Below are 18,342 nucleotides of genomic sequence, written 5' to 3' on the forward strand. Positions count from 1 at the left end.
AGATCAAAAAACTTCTTTGCCAAAGTGACAAATATTCATCTTTTTCAGATATAAATGTATTTAAGTGTCATTGATTTACTACTCCAAGAGCTCAATAATAGATTTGATGAGAAAAATATGGAGTTGCTTATTTGTATGTCATGCTTAAATCCGGTAAATTCATTTGCGGCATTTGATAAGCAAAAGTTGATGAGACTTGCCGAGTTATATCCCGAAGATAGAGTTTCCAACTAATGATATGACAATGGCTGCTCTTCATCATGAACTTGGTTTCTATATTAATGACATGCGTACATAGAATTCTATGATAAGACTAGCATTCTATGATAAGACTAGCATTCTATGATAAGAAGTATGCTTATTTGTTACAAATTAGTTTACTTGTTGATAAGACTAGCATTCTATGATGCTTGTTGAAACAAATAAGCATACTTCTTACAAATTAGTTTACTTGAAGGGTATTAATGAGCTTTCTATGATGCTTGTTGAAACAAATAACCATCTTTTCGGTGGCGACAGCAAGCATGGAACGAGTGTTTTCATCAATGACTTGTGTAAAAAATAAGTTGCGGAATAGTATGGGTAATTAACTATTGAATGATTGTTTAGTTACTTATCTTGAGAAAGACTTATTTTCTAGAGTTAGTGATGATGATGTATTAGCACGCTTTCAAAGTATGAAAACTCGAAGATACTTTTGTAGTTTTTTTTTAAAAAATTTATTTTTGTGTAATCCATCCATTTGTAATAAAAAAATATGAATTTAAGTATTGAATATTTAATTAATATATGATCATCGTTTTTTTTAAGATTCTGAACCCCAGTTCGGAAATTTTGGATATGCTACTGACCACCATATAGGACACTTGTCATAATTTTGTAAAAAAATTCCCTCCAAAATGCTACTTCTTTATTTTTTTATTATTTTGTAAAAATCCCATTATAAAAAAAATAGTAATAAAAAATTTGAAATTCAAATATTAAGGGTATGCTAGACATTTAATAAAATTCAATTTTTTAAAAAAATGTTACATTATTTATTTAATTTCAATTCATTATCATTACTAATAAATTATTAAACCTTATTATTATGAATTTGTGCATTGCACAGGGCTAAAACTAGTGATTCTTATAATTGAAATTATAAAATAGTTTATTTAGCTTTATTTTTAATAAATTTGGCGGTAAAGGGTAATAGTCTCAATTTGTTTTATTACTTTAATTGTATACTTGTATTTATATGAAACACAATTAATTTTGATCAGCCCCCTAAAAAATTATTTTCAAGATCCGCTATTTACGAAAAGAATTGTTTTCAAAATCCGTTATTTATGAGTTACGAGCTTATGATATGATGAACAAGTTAGTTCATGATGCCCTTACATTGAGAATTGACAAACTCTACTGATGTTCGATTTTCTTCGCTACTATTAGTCTATTACAACTTACAAGCAAAGAATAAAGCTAACATTTGTATAGTACTAGAGTATGTCACTCTCTCAATGTAAAGGCAATTATTTCTACAAGTTGGACAAAAATACAACGTAATACAATATATTTGTGTCTACAAAAATGAGATCACATCAATTAAGTGAAGAAAAGACAACACCGAGAGAGTACTAGAGTTTGTCACTCTCAATGTAATATCAATTTCAATAAGACAACAATCCTCTAGGGGCCTTCATTCAATGAGCCTAATGAAGACATACAATTAATAGCTGCCCCTCTTTCTTTTTATCTTTTCTCTCTCTTCTTTCTTCTAGGATTTTAGTTTTTTTAGCCATTTAGGCCGAAAATAGGAAATAATCTAATTTTCGACCCTTTTTCTTTAATTCAATTTAGCCTTTTGCTTTGATTTACGTTTTGGTTTGTTTTGATTTGTTTTGTTCTCTCCATAACTGAAAAAATGTCCCAATTTTATGGGGGTTTTTTCCTAATTCCATGGGATTTCGATTCTCATCTAAGAATTTGATTTATATGTTTTGTTAAATGAGGATTTTGATAAATGGCAATGGAATGCAAATTTATTAATCACTTCAACGCTTATATGCTTACAACCATGGTAAATTTCAAACCTCTTTTCCAAATTACGCCAATAGTTGTTTGAACAATTTTCATGCCTTCACCATCACAATGGAATTTTGCTAAGGGTGTAGCCCATGAAGGAGGCAAAATTGGTGGTGTATTTCAGTCTTATTATAAACAAGATAAACAAAATTTGCAAATAAAGGGGTAAGCTTTTAATAAAACATGTAAAAGGAAAAAGGGAAATTTTCCCGGTAATCATGAACTTTTATTTTTTCTCATTGATAAACTTAACTTTTGTTTATCAATGGTAATCACGATATAATAATACCAAGCCAATGGTAACTTAAGTTAAACAATTTGTTAATTACTTAACCATGATGAAGCTATTTGACTGCTGAAAGACATAACTACCCCTAGTTTGAATCAATCCCAACCAATTCTTTCTTCTTCCTTTCTCTTTACACTTCCTTTCTTTTTCCTCCTCCATTATTGCACCTCCCTTTGTAGCATCTCCAGCCCCTACCGACGCCCTTCCTAACACGCCGTCGCTACCACTTCACTTCTCCGCATCCCCCACCCCAGCCCACCTCTTTTCCCCGCATCCCCCGCCCCTGCCTCACTTCTTTCCCCTCATTCCCTATCATTCTCCGTCAAAATACAAAATAAAAACCCCACAAACTCCCTCAAAACAACTTAAATCTATACATTTCTCCCTTCGAAACACAATGCAGCCTCACTCATACTCAAATTCCAGGGTGTTAGAAGAAGTTATTCATATCAAATTGACCTCCTCTGCCGCCATCGACGTGTTGTTGTTGTTGATTTGGTTTTTGTAATTTCGGTGGTGATGAGAGGATAGGGAGGGTGGGTCGCCAGATGGGGTTGATGGATTGGGTTGGGTCGGGTTTGGCGGGATGATTTGGGGGCAATGTTGTTGAATATTTTAGGGTTCAATAAGATTGAAAATCTCGTAATATTCTTAGTTTTAAGTTTATATGAGACTATTGTATTTAAACAATTATAAACATAAATCAATTACTGAATTGTACATTCAAACATGGGAGGATTGGTCATTGGTGCTCTGATTTATCATTAGTTTAGGTGTTTGATTGGCATTGCATAATACTAGTGTTTTATTGGTGATGACTGCTAGCTTTCTTGTTTGCATTGGCTTAAGTAGTTTCGGTGCTTGTCCGGATTGAGGTGTTGGTGGTGGGGGTCTCAAGCGCCGGCAAGGGAGGCGGGTTGGCTGGGTAGGTGGGGAGGGATTTAAATTTCTTTTTTTTTGTCTTTTTTAAAAAATAATTTAAAAGGTATTAATGTAAATCCATTGTTATTTAACCAAGATTAACTCTGGTTAGTTGTTTATTGATATTTCATTATCATTAATGTTATCATTGACTTATTATTACTATTTCGTGATTACCATTGATAAACAAAAGTTTAAGAGTTTACCACTTAGAAAAAATAGAAGTTCGTGATTATCAGTGAGAATTTCCCAAGGAAAAAACACCATATCAAGTAAATAAAGGGGTAAATCTGTAATATCATATGTAAAAGAAAAAATCACCATATCAAGTACACGGTACAAAATTACTCATTTATTTACAAATTTATCACTTGATAAATAAGGGATTTTCTCAACTTTGAAGGATAATATCTGACAACATTAAACCTCTAATATACACACCAAAATTTTATCAATTTCTTTTTTTGATCGTTATAAATGTATTGTATGTTGAAATTTTATTCTTTACCACGATTTGTACAAAAAAAAAGTCCTTCTATTCCACCTTTTGCGTTATACATTAGGCTAATTAACGTGTTTGCTTACCCTACTAATGTACCTCAATTACCACTTCGTTTTAGTTTTTCCAATAATAAAACCAACGTTTACTAAATTTAAGCAACCAAAATGGTTTACATATATAGGACAATACAAGTACATAGCAAGTGAATCAGGCAATATAAATAATCTAAAAATTGTGTTCATCAAATCGTCTCAACCTCATGGAATCACGAGTTGTCTTCAAAAAAAGTAGTGACGACAATAGTTATGCAATTCTAAACGTATAGAGTACTTATCTCACCAATAAATTTTGGTTGGAACTTGGGAGGATATTGTTCGGGTGTGTAATGTGAAATTAAAGAAGATTAGTCCATAAGCATCAGTTTTAATGAGTACTACTTGGCTAAGGAAATACAAGACTGTTATATTTAAAGACTATCAAAGTCTCCTGACTAGTATACTATACTAAAGCAATCACCAAAATATCCCTAGATTACACGTGTCAGCGACTCATAAAAAAACTTCCCGCCTAATTTTTTTTTCACAAGGTAGAAAACAAGTTAATAATTCTTGTCTTAACAATTTAACATTTAAGATCCCATATTCAATTTTTCACTTAATAAAAAGCAGAAGGTGTATTAATTTTGATAAAATCCAATTGTATTGTTGATCGACTAGTTAAATCATCTTACATCTTTAAAAAAATCATCAAACAAAATTATTTTTAATATTATGCATAAAGATATAATTCAACCATATATTAAACTAGTTTTTGGCCCTGTGCAATGCACTGATTTATAAAGATTTATTAATAATAATAGTCAATTGAAATAGAGTTAATTGAAGTTAAATGAGTACCAATTTTATTTTCAAATTTAAATTTATTAATTTAATGTATAACATTTAAATTATTATCTGTTGCATATAATATATATATAAATAAAATTTATTAAAATAATTTATTAACAGAATTTTTTTAATAAGAAATTAAATAAATAGCATTTTGGAGGGAAATTTTTATACAAAATTGTGCCAAGTGTCCCCTTTGGTGATTATTTTAGTATATAGAGTAGATAGATTGGTTAGAAAAGTTATAAATTCCAAGATTGTGTTAGTTTTTGTTGATACTAGATTAGGTCTCGTGTCATGCATGGTTATTTTACTACAATTAATCAATAAAAGAAAAAAAATGTATTAAAAATAAAATAAATAAAATAAAACTATAACATATTTATTATCTTCTTATATTTTGTATATAATGAAATAAAACATGGAATATAATAAAAGAGTCAAAATGAGTTTATGAAAACTACATATTAAGGCCCCGTTCACTTCATTTTTATTTTTGCTGAACTTAAATTATTTTTACTGAAACAAAATTATATTTCCTAAACTTAAATTATTTTACTGAACTTAAATTAATTTACTGAACTGAAATTATTTTTACTAATTTTCTATTATAATTTCTTTAAGAAAACTGAATTTTACTGAACTTAACTTATTATTACTACTAGAATTATTTTTACTGAACTGAAATTAATTTTACTGAACTGAACTTATTTTTACTAAACTAAAATAATTTTTACCTCATATTATTTTTTTAAGGTGAAGTGAACAGGGTCCTAGACCGGTGTTTTAAAAATTCAATGATAAATTAGTATCATTTTTCTTTTTATTAACCAAACAGGCATTATGTATTACACATAATAGGTAGAAAAAATAATTTCAATTTAATGATAATTGGTAAATTTTTTTCCAGAAATATTATAATATATGAAAGTGTTGGAGATATACAAATAAAAAGAATGAAATTTTAATTAATCAAATTTTCTTACCTAATTACATACATTGATAAAATGTTTACAATTTTATACTATATTGCTAATCTTCTTTTATTTTGTTATATTCTTCATAATTAGAATTAGGCGAGAAACAAATTAAAGTATTAAAAAAATCAAAAACCCCGTCTAACAATAACAATAATAATAATTTTTGTAGTAAGAATCATTTTAATATATTCATCATTTTAAATATTGTTACAAAATTACCTTATTTGAAAGAATAAAAAATGGCGTATTAAAGATATGAAATATTAAGTAATATATTAAAAGATATGAAAAACGGAGTAAATACTATAAAGGAATATATTTATTATAAAAGATTTGAAATGATATTATGATAGTTATATTATATTAACATTGTCAAAGAAGATTTTAGTAAAAATAGGAAATGGACATTTTGGAGGGAAAAAAAACTACACCAAGAATTGACACGTGTCATTCTTGATGAATGTTTAAGTATTATGTTATTGATTCCCTACATATCGTCACTATAAAAATTAAATTTTATTTTTGTTAAAAATGTAAAACGACTAATTGAGGGCTTATATGGCATTTTTTTGTTTTCAGTTTCCATTTTTTTTTTTTTTGTATAACTAGGGCAGCCAATTAACATAGGTAGCCATATTCGAAAGTTCTTTTGGTTTGACCTTAAATCAAAATTTAGTTGTTGATATGTAACAACTATGTTTAGGGGTATATTGTCCAAGGTGACTATATATTTTTTTAAAAACACCATGGCTACTAACATTTATGATAGAAAATAAGTAAATAAATATTTTTGAGGATATACTTATCCAAATAATTGTCATTAACAAAAACTTGTACATATTAATGAAGGTATATATATAAATACACTTTTTGAGGGATAATTTTTACATCACACTATTCATAAGAGTAATTTTATACTTTTTATAAGCTAGAGAAACAAAAAACCAAAAATAGGAAATAAGAAAAGGGTGTTTTCACTTTTCTGTTGTCATTTTTCAATATTATCATAATTTTAAAAATTTTGACTAATTTTTTATTCATTATGTAATCCCCGAACTTTAAATATGTTATAAATGAAATTTAATTTTATTTATAATATTGTTTTGTATTTTTTCGTAAATTAATTACAAAATATTCAAATTATTAATTTGGGTCAAAAATTATTTTGGTACAAATTATTTTATGAACCTTCATTCTATAATTTATTTCAATACAATTAAAGCTTAGTCCATTTCATTCATTTGGCCCATTAATTTTATGAGGCTCAATCTTTCTATTTACCCTACAACTATCTCTCCTATAAATACCCCATGAATCCCCAAAATTTTCCCACACAAAAAGGTTAGTCTTATTTTCTCCTTTGTTTTATTAATTTGTATAATTATAATTATTGATTTATGGGTTTTGATTTTATTGTTTGAAATTAATTTAATTTGTATCAAATTGTATTTTGATGATTGAATTTGATAATTTCATATTTTATAAATGTCATAATTTTCAGATTTTGTAAATTTTATAACCTAGGGTTTTTAATTATTGAAAATCATGATTTTAGGGTTTTTATGAACAATTGATTTAGGGCTTTTATAGTAATGATGTTTTGAAATTTTGGTGATTATAACTAATGATTAGTTTAAATTAATTCCAGATTATTTTGAACATGTAAATTCGTGTTTTAATTTTTAGATTTCTGTTCGTTAATTTTAATCCCGTTTTAATCCCGGTCAGGTTCTGAACTCATCCGATTTTGATAAAAAAAAGAGTACAGTTTTCCATGTAGAAACAACGTTTTAAGATTTTCGGGCAGTTTTTAATTTTAACAAAGTTTTGTTTATACTTAAAATATTATCCTTGAGTTTGATTAATAAAATTAATTATGTTTAAAGTTAATTAAGCATAAACATATGTTTTTGTTGAAGTTTTAAGTGCTGGAAATAGTTTCTAGGTACTACTTTTGATGTTTTATAAAGAGGGTTTAATCACCCATTAAAAAGGGAGATTATTAGGGGTTTTTAAATAATTTTAAGATTTTTATTAAACTTTAAACTTGCTGTAATTTCATGTGTAAGAGTGTATTTTAATGTTTTTATGAAGAAAATTTAAAGAAATATATATAAGCCTTACATTTTAACTAAAGGGAAGGTTTTAAAGTGTTGTTTGATTTGAATTTTGAAGGTTTTAAAGTAAGTTAGTATTGCTGTAAATTTCATTGATTGGGTATTGATTGAGATGTTATTGTTTGGTTTAGGAGAGGAGTTTATTGAAGGTGATTTCTAGATAGTAAAGTGGCATACTAATTCGTTTATTCAAGGTACATACGAGTTACGAAACCTTGCCTTTAGATGCATGTTTAGGGATGTATCGAGAACTTAGTATCATGTATAGAGAAGACTGGGCTAAATTGTTTGGTTATACATTGTGATTTCCGTATATTGTGTATGAGGCATGTCTGAGATATAAGTATGACTACGGTTGTGGGTGATGTATAAGTGATTGTCTTATCAATTGGATATGTTATGATTAATTAAAGGTTATGGATTCTTGGTTGTCTATAAGTGGAATTAATTTTGATAATGGTTCCACAAGGTTAATTTTTAATACTCTTTCATGAATTAATTATGATTTGAGTAGAGGAAGTTCATTAAAGTCTTTTAAGACGAGGTTCAGGATTTGAAGTGCCGCCCTATGCACTTAAGGTGTTTATACACCGAGGTAGTTAAAGGATTCAATACTAAATATTGTTTGCCACTAATAAATCAAGAAGTGAATTGGAAATTTGGATTGCTTAGAATGATGTGATATTTGATTGATTATATTGTTTTGCATATGAGTCTTCACAAATTCTAAACTTGTAAATCACGTAAAGTGCAAGATGGATGAGCAATAAAACTCTAGATTTGTGCACATCTAGAGTAATGACAATCAAGGATTGGGGTACACGGGGTTTTAGCCATGCACTTTTCTCGAGGCCGTCTGATCTATGAGTCTCTTATTTCAAATACTTTTCAAAACTAGGAGTTAGATGAGATCTCATACTAACTACAGTCACGGTGTCGCGCCCGTGGTCGTTGAATATTTATTGATGTTTCCGAAAGGAGGCATGGGGTTTTTCTTTTTTTGATGTTCCAAATGGAGCATGGGTTGGACAACCTTGTCTATTGCGTAATCCAATGAAGTAAATAAATGAGTTAGTAAATATTAACTAGTGAAGTCTTAATAAATTTGATGGTTGAGTCATGTGTTGATTCTATAATATAATGATGCTTATGCTTGATTATTAGTAGCATGTTAGGTATTTCTTAATTTATTTCGCAGCTTTGCTGATTGCGTGCTTTTGTGTGCGTCTTTCTTTGGTCATGGCCTCGTCTTTCAATGACCCTGTGACGATCCAATTTTTACACATTTAATATTGGGGAGCAGATTAACCAAGGTTCTTACACATGCAGCATTCGCATCAGGGTTGTGGGATTTTGAGTGGAGAGTTGGTTATTATTCGCAGTTTATTTTTTTTCATAAGTTTGAATTTATTTAAACTCTGGTTTTATTTATTTACTACTTTTTTTGGGTTTTGAATAAGGGTCTTAATGGTTCCATCTTGTATCATTTAATTTGGTTTTGAAACTTATTTATAACCGAGTTAGTTTTTCCGCTGCTATTTTCTAATAAAGTCTTAACGTTTGAACACGTGGCGGTAGCACGCCAGTAATTCTCTTGAATATTGTTCAGGGTCCTCACGGGTTTAAAGAGGGAATTATTGGGGTGTTACACACTATATCATATATATCATTTGATTTAAAAAAAAAAAAAAAAAAAAAAACCACAGTGATTCCAAACGAACCCTGAATTAGCGGTTTATTAAAAGTAAAATCGCTAATTGGCGGTTTACTTACTTAAAATTCATGTGCACAAAACAAAACAATAATAGAAACCGCTAATTCAATTGTGACTAATAATGTCTAATTACTTCCTAGTTTTTTGCTAGGGTTTTCCATCTAGGTTTCTTTTTGGGAGGGTGTTTTTTTCTAGCTTTTTGCTAGGGTTTTTTCCTAGTTTTTTTAGGGTTTTCCTTCGATCTTCTCCCTTCTCCTTTTTTCCTCTTTCATCCTTCTCTCCTTGATCTCCATTGTGATTATTGGTAGGGGCTACAACTGTTCATTGATCAGTGGTAAGCCCCAAAATCCCTTTTTAATCACGTATAATTATAGATCCCACTCTTATATATGATGGTCTTAAAACCCTTGATTGGTGTAGATGATTTCTCTTTTGTCATGAGAAATTCTAATTTTTTTATGGTGGTTCGTGCGGCGTTGAATGAGTTGTCGGATCAATGACTACAATTATTTGAATTAGGTTTTGTTCAATTCAAAAACTATCAGAAATCCCAAGGCTCCTTTGTAGAAGAAGGTTGTAGAGGACATCGATTCAAGAGACGATGGTATTCATCAATGTCAATTCTCACTCGCGATTGTAGTTCGACAGAATTAGAATTGTTATTTGATTCAATTTTCATTGTATTTATCATTTCTGATCTCTTTTGTAGATGTCGTGTGGCTTCTTATTATTGAATTGATATTTCCTTCAAAAAAAATCTACAATTAATGAGTAAATTATAATCGTATTTTTTATTTTTGAGAGAAAAAATTATACAAAATACTCGTATTTCGTAGTGTAGTATTTGCATTTTTTGCAATGCTATGAATTTACTTTTGCTAAGGGGCATTTTAATATTCAAAAATTATCAAATGCAATCTGTATCTAATCCATAACATAAGGCTCCATATTACTATAATAATATTAAGTGTTTTGTTTTTTTTTTTTTTTTTTTTTTTTGAGGTCATAATACATGTATATAAAGAACCGATACTAGACTAACTTATTAAGAGCATCTCCAATGATTCAATTGTGAGGACTTGCTTGCAATATCAATATAGTTCTTAACTACATGCTCACCATTGGAGAACAAAAAATTGAGCAACATTCAAGCTATTAGAGCATCCCATTGGTAAGCTACAATACTTTGTAGCTTAACTTGCCACATCAAATATTGGAGCTAATATATTTTGTAGCTACAAGGTGCTCCAATGGTTAATTGTAGCATATTGTAGCTTGGAAAAATAATACTACCTCCGTTTCGTATTAGTTGCAACTTTGGAATATTTTATATCTCACAAATAATACCCAAAGTTGCAACTAATAAGAAACGGAGTAGTAAATAATTAAAATAGTTTTTATTATACACATGTCATATGTTTAATGAGTGATATTATCATTGAAAAATCAAGCAACATAGCTTGTTTGAGCAACGTTGCTTAATCTAGCTACATCAATTTTCCACTCAAATGGTAAACTACATGCTTGTAACTTTAATTAATTTGCAAGCAAGTCCCTATTTGTATACCATTGGAGATGCTCTTATAGCCCAAACAAGCTACATGCTTGCTTAAAAAAGAGACAAATAAACTTCACTCATATTATAACATATGTATAATTATTTATTTTTTGTAATTTTTTTTCCAAACTACAAGATGTTGTAGGCCTTGTAGCTTACCATTGGAACACTTTGTTATTAATAAGTATTGTAGCTTAAAAATTGATGTGGAAAAACAAGCTACAATGGCATTGTAGCTTGTCATGGGAAATGCTCTAAAATTATGATCATTAAGAAATATGACAACAAAAAATAAAACTATTTTTTTTTTCTAGATTCCAAATTTTGGTTTTTGTTTAAAAAAATGAAAATAAAAAACAATGTCGAACAAGCTTTAAAATATCAAATGAGATATCCTAAACCAATGATTAGATTGACTGGATTATAACTACCCGTAACGGTTTTGTTTATCATTACCCTAAGAAAAACATTATCAGGAAGCTAACAAAAATGCTTTGCTTGAATTTAATAAGAGCAATATGTAAATATATTCATATTTGTAGCTCAGTGCCCCCTGTAACTTAAGTTACTTGACAATAAAACATGGGGATGAGGCAATGTTCATATCACAGGTAACTGAATTACGTTCCTCCAAAACCGCAACTACCAATGGCTCCGGGTCTAAAAACAATTGCATGAAAAACTGCAACTGCCCCTAGAATAAGATAACCTAAACCAAAATGCCAACAGAAGGAAATTCTTTTACTTTTACAGGGTGAATCACAGCATAGTGTACAAGAACCCAACAAAAAAGGGTTGTGGTTTATCATAAAGAATGATGAATTTTACAACCATAGCCTCTCAAATCTCAATACAGCCCACTAGCTCAGCATGCACATCCACCTCTTTGCTCAGTTTCGGGAACTGCTTCAGGAATGCCTTGGAAATATCTGCAGACAGAATGGACACGAGGATCAGAAATGTTGATGGATCATTAAAAGGGGACAGGAGAAGATATTTATACTGTGCAAAATGATATACTTCCTCTGTTCTTTTTTACTTGATCTGTTTCTTTTATCACGCTTGTCAATGCAAAACTTTAACGATCAATAACTTAAATTCTCCATAATTAAAAATTATAAAAGTTATATATTATGATAGTACTTATTGAGACAAATCCAAAAAGATCATACATGAATATATTTTTTCTTACATATTATTCACAAAAGGCGGTCAAAAGAGGGGTGGTGAATAGTGTAAAAGTCAAAGCGGGTCAAGTAATAAAGAACGGAGGAAATAGTTTTTACAGATTCCAGGACAATAACTTTATAGCTGATTATGCATCTTAGACACAACACACAACCCTACAGTTTTTTTTTTTTTCCTTTTTCCAGTATCCCTAAATGTTGGTAAATCTTCATGTTTCACCTCTTATGGCTCTTAAGGTCAACGTCTCATTTTAAGGCTTTTAACAACTTGTTTGCTTATCAAGATTCACTTCTACACACAGCTACCAGATAAAACTCAATGGTAAAGCTAATGACATTTGTTGTCTAGATTCCTGTCGAGAAAGCCTAATTGTTCATGAAAGCTAGAGAAAAACTCCACCCACACCCCCACCTCCTTCCCTCTTTCTTTAGACAACAGATACCTGACATGGGCTACTGTGCAGATACTCGGCCAAATCCTACACGCTTTTAAAATCATTATTTTTGCCTATTTTCAAAATTGACCATTTATGTTCCTAATGTGAAAATATCATCATTATACTTGTATTAATATTAATCATGGTCATTATTTGGCAACAGATATATCAGATAGAAGCAAAAGAGCAACAGCACAGCATACAAGATGCGATAAGTTTATATATATAAAACATTAGGATTAGAAAAGGAAGGCTTTTGCATATCCAAGAAATCATAATCAATCATCCTACATAAAGAGATCCAACATTTCATGTTTCCTTTCACAAATCTTTATTCCATACTGCAGTGCATAATCAATTTAGTAATAATTACTAAGCATTTAGAAAAAAGAATAAATTTTGGATTTATAAAAATGTTTCTTCCAGGAGTACAAGACCATGTTTTCTCATCTAAACCATACTAGTATAGTCTTTCTTCAGAATTTAAAACTCATAAACGGGCATCATTAAGAATAATATAACAAAGTTCAAATTTTCACCAAGTTAAAAACTGGATTAGCATTTCGGGATGAATAAAGATAGATATGGGGCCAACAGTTTTGGGATGGACAGAGTAACCAAAATCAGAGATTCTAACAACAGTGATACTAAAGATAAGTATGGGCCTTCTCCTAAGCATACATTACTATATTCAAAGGGAAATACAATGTCAGATGCAGGTGCCATGAGCAAAAAAATCAGTTTTAAGATAGCTTACATGTCCTGCTCACGCTCATTGGCTAATGCAGCTTTGGCAATACATAGGAAAGCAGCATCAACATTAATATCCTCTTTGGCTGAAGTCTCATAATAAGGTATTCCCTTTGAAGCACACCAATCCTTTGCTTTTTTCTCAGAGACCTGCAATACTCTGTAAGAACCACAAAAAGAGCCTTATGTTTACTCTTACAATTTATGACAAAGCTTACCACTCTACTGTTTCCACCATCTATGTCAATCTTGTTTCCCAGTAAAATGAACGGGAACGCCTTTGGATCTGGAGGATTAGCCTGAAAAAGATAGCTATTCATATTAGAAAACATTGTTCAATCAGTCAGCAACTAAAGCTTCGGAAACAAGCACAAAAAACTGTAATTAGACTTTAGAGAGACTTAATCAGAAGACAACAAAAAGAAGCCATTAACTACAGGAAAAATATAAGGCGGAATTATAGATGCTAAAAGTGACAGATTCATGCTGCGCAACCCTCTCTAAATCTTGTAGGGGGTGCTGGCCTGCTGGGTTGCCAGGAAGCTAATCTAACATGATCAAGAGTTCAAGACATCCAACCTATTTCTATGAATTCTTTTTAGTTAGAAGAATTATAACAAGAATAATATTAAGGTATAAGGAAACAAGTATAATTCTCATAATTGATGATATATTTCTCACTTTCCAAAATACAAAGATGAGACTGTAAAAAAGGCAAATAATAGCTAACTGGTGTTGAAAATATAGCATGGGGTTAAAGCTTTAGGACCTATTATCAATTTTTTGACCATATTAATGTTCCTATAAATAATTCCATACTGCATCAAATATTCAAAAAGGCATAGAATTTTGCATTAAATTGGATTGACATGCCAACTGCTGTGGGTGCATTTATGTGAAGATGTTGTTTTCTCAATTTATTAAAGCATAGCATGGCCATGTCTAATCCACATATCATACCATTCAGTAGTTACTCCCACACGACTCCCTCATCACCCCCTCCCCCGGCACAAAAAGAAAAAGCAGGGCATGCAAATCCAAGAATTTTATGCACCCTTGGTTGGTTTTAGAAAAATATTCTTAGCTTCATAGATAATTGATAGTAGACATTAAATTTTTTTTTTAAGACAGATAAGAAGGTCGATATAATTTACAAAAACCTAAAAACAACACTCTACTCTTTCAGACTGTGATGCTTAGCTCCAACACCAATTCAGATATTTATACTCCCTCTGTTCATTAAGTTTAGCTACAGTTGCAATTTGCACGCATATCAAGGAAGGAGTACATAGGGTATAGGAGTGGGTCTGTGGGTGCATGTGGGTCAAAGTGAGAACAACAACAACAAAAAAAAAAAAAAAAAACATAAAGTATTTATAGGTTAGATAATTATATGCACGTGGGTATTTTTGTGGGGGGCAGGGAAAATTCATCACCTAAAATGGAAAAGCGAGTAAGAATGACCAGCTCACAGAAATACTAAAATGGAAAGTGTAAAAACTCAAAGTAATAAGGAACGCTTATTCTATCACCCTTGGATGTCAATCGACTTTGGATCTTAACACATTGAGTCAAATTGTTGTGCCGAGCCATTAAAGTTATACTCACAATAGAGTTTCGATTTGATTGAATAGCTAAGACAAACTCCTTTCATAAGAACAGTCACATATAAGCAGGACAAAGAGAATCTTAGGGTGCATTCTATTCACCTGATTTTTACTTATCTGAACTTATTAGCCCTTATTAAAACTTATTTTAGTTATAAATTAAACTTGGATAGTCTTGATGTACCCTTATCACAACTTATCTTATCTGAACTTATCTGAACTAATTAACCATTATCTAAACTTATTAACTCTGAAATAAGTGGAAATAAGGTGAATAGAACAGGCTGTCTAGCATTACAACAATGATAATAAGCATGTCATGTAATCATAGCATTCAGCAAAGAATAATTCCTAATTCCACAAAAGTTAAATCACATGTTTAATTTGTGCAAGAAAAGGGAGCACACTCATGTTTCAAAAGCAACATAATATATATCAGCATCCCTAACCTGCTTGAGAAACTCGTCGTGCCAATTATCGAGGGTATCAAAAGATTTCATCACATTAACGTCATAGACAAGAACACAGCAATCAGCTCCTCTATAAAACGCAACGCCGAGGCTCTGGAACCTTTCCTGCCCAGCTGTATCCCAAATCTGATAATACATCATACGAATCTCTTTAATTCAAGTTTAATGGGAGTAATTATACCAACAACAAAAAGTTCCAAACACAACAAAAATCCATCAAATTAGAAGAAAACCCACTTGTAGTGTAACAAGTCTATCATCAATTTGAAGCTCTTTAGTCACAAAATCCGCCCCAATCGTTGCCTTGTATTGTTGACTAAATTTCTTATGTACATATCTAATTAGCTGTTAAACGACCACAACTTCTTCAATCACAAATTTAATAAATAAGCTCAATTGACCAAATCCTTTAATTTCTTGACAATAAATTGACCAATTATACATCACAAAATTCAATAATATTGGCAAAATAAATTAAAATAAAAAACGTAATAAAAATCAAATAATACAAAGAACAAGGATACTGATTCATCAACGACGTCTTCCCAACCCTGCAATCGATTCAAAATCAATAACAACAAAACAAAACCCTAATTTTTTTTTATTTACCAAAATCACAAATAATTGACGCTGAAAATGCAGAAAATCAATAAAAGCATAAAATTGAGAAGAAAAATTACCCACTATCACCAAGAACGATGACTTTGAGCAGGGTACGACGACGAGTAGACATTGTTGATACGAATTAGCAGAGAATTTGAAAGAATGTTGTGGGATTAATTTCAATTTTTTCGAAAATAATTGAAGTATTTTTTAGAGAGAGAAAGGGGCGCCAATTTCGATCTGAGCTGTGTAGAAGAATAATTTTATTTATTTAATTTTAATAATGATAATAAAAATGGGAAGAAGAGCCGACAAATTAACCCCACCCACTTTAAACGACAGGTCAGCGTAGGTGTGTGAGGTCATGTGCTTTCTTTTTTGTAATATCCGGATATCCCTATGGCCCCCACCTCCCTTTTTCGCTTTTCCGATTGACGTGATTTGGATGTTGGGTCTAATCTATTCAGCTTATTTTTATTTTAATTTAGAATCTACTAATCTTCTCTCATAAAATATTCAATTCGTTCAACTACAATTATCAGTTCAGTTTAGCTCCAATCAGTTCAGTAAATCAGAATAGACCCTTAATGATTTAAGTTGGAATTAGGGTTAGAAGCTTTCTTTATTACTTTTAGATCATTGATGTAAAAGTGTTCATCAGTTGAGTTGGAGTCAAGGATTATGATTTTTTTTTTTCGGTCGTCATCCTGATTAGGGGTGTGAATGAGTTGAGTTGGAATCGAGATCACGAGTTGGGAGCTTTAGAGTTGGTTAGGCTTAGCTTATAACGCTACTTTAAATTAAACATGAGTCAAGTGTTGATAGGCCTTGTTACTTTTGTTCTTGGATCAATGTTTCAAGGGGGTTGTTTGGTTCATCCATTTACAATGAATAAAAATGGACTTTGAATACAATATGTATATTACTCCTTTTATTATTTTTTTTATATGTGTACATCTTGACTTTTGCCCTATTTACACACATCACTCGACTAATATGATGCTTTAAAAAAATCTGCCAATTTTTTCTCTCTTTTGGGGCACACGATAACAGTGGGGAGAGGGAAAGGGAAACAAGTTGTGAATGCAAAGAAAGAGAATCATGTTATGCCTTAATATAAGGCAACCGGAAGTTTTCAACTTTCATAAGATGAAATTTCAAGTAAGACCTAGAAGAATATTGTTTTCCCGAGCTCTTTGTTTCCCCAAGCTCTAATGTGTCTATTCTATGTATAATTTTGTCCCTCATCGCAAAGTCATATTTGTGCTTATTTGGGTTTTTGGAGCTATTTTTGTTACTATGTGTGTTTTTACGAGGCATTAGAGATGGATCGCGTTATATGACCAAGTATTAAAATCCATTACTGAAAAAGAGTAGATTTCGAGTTTGGTGATCAAGGATTTAATTCTAGAGACAAGGGCTCATCACACCCTTGAGAAGAAAGCCACGGGTCCATTGTCATTCAAGGCCAAAGTTGCGTAATTATCTATCCCTACACCCTAGAGTAGGGAACTCTACCTACACCCCCGTCAAAACGCTACGTTAATCCCCCTACCTCCATACCGAGAGCATACCAACAACTTTTACCCACTATATATACAAAAAAATGGAAAAAAAAAAAACAAAAAACTAAAACAAAACCTTTATTTCTCAACCATTTTCTCTCTCCTAACCCATTTTTCAACCATTTTCTCTCTCCTAATGAAAAGCTTTAATGGTAAAATTGTTAGCTGGCTTGCTTTGTTTTCCAACCAACAAGAGATTTGATGGCTCCATCCCTGGAAAAGTCCAACAACTGGTGGCTTGGATCACAGTATCCTCAGTGGCGCTTGGTATCTTTCGTCGGGAACGGAGGAACAGCCCGCCGCCATATAATTGGGCCTCAAATGCTAGCTACTGCTACAAGAGAAGTACCTCCTTCCTTGCCACGACGAATATGTAATACAAAATTATCATAAATCATCACAAGAAATTATTCAATCACTTTGTAATTCAACAAAACAAAGGTGAAGTTCAAAAAGAATAAGTTATTTTGTTCAATTTTAGAACGAAAAAGAGTATAAACACTAGGTTTTTACTAATTTTTTGTTGCGATTGTATTTCGAGAACATAATTGAAACATCAACCATGGAAAATGTACCAACATAAGTATAATACAATACTTCTAGTAATTTTTGTTCAAAAGTTAGTAAATTATTATTATTATTTTTTCTTTTTTTTTTGAAGGAAACAGTTTCAGATGTATGTTAAAAA

At 30.9% G+C, this 18,342-nt stretch overlaps 1 protein-coding gene across 1 annotated transcript; it reads right to left on the reverse strand.

Annotated features, from left to right (window-relative positions):
- Positions 1–11,516: 11,516 nt before the first annotated feature.
- Positions 11,517–16,367, reverse strand: LOC110704179 (ras-related protein Rab7). Its single transcript, XM_021881968.1, has 7 exons — positions 16,167–16,367; positions 16,011–16,037; positions 15,724–15,823; positions 15,466–15,612; positions 13,628–13,708; positions 13,417–13,559; positions 11,517–11,964 (listed from the first exon to the last, which is right to left on the reverse strand). Exons 1-7 carry the CDS (start codon positions 16,217–16,219, stop codon positions 11,901–11,903), a joined length of 615 nt encoding a protein of 204 aa, XP_021737660.1. The 5' UTR covers positions 16,220–16,367; the 3' UTR covers positions 11,517–11,900.
- Between the last annotated feature and the right edge of the window lie 1,975 nt (positions 16,368–18,342).

The sequence above is a fragment of the Chenopodium quinoa genome, unplaced genomic scaffold (assembly GCF_001683475.1).
Source record: "Chenopodium quinoa cultivar QQ74 unplaced genomic scaffold, ASM168347v1, whole genome shotgun sequence".
In the NCBI taxonomy this organism is placed as follows: Eukaryota; Viridiplantae; Streptophyta; class Magnoliopsida; order Caryophyllales; family Amaranthaceae; genus Chenopodium; species Chenopodium quinoa.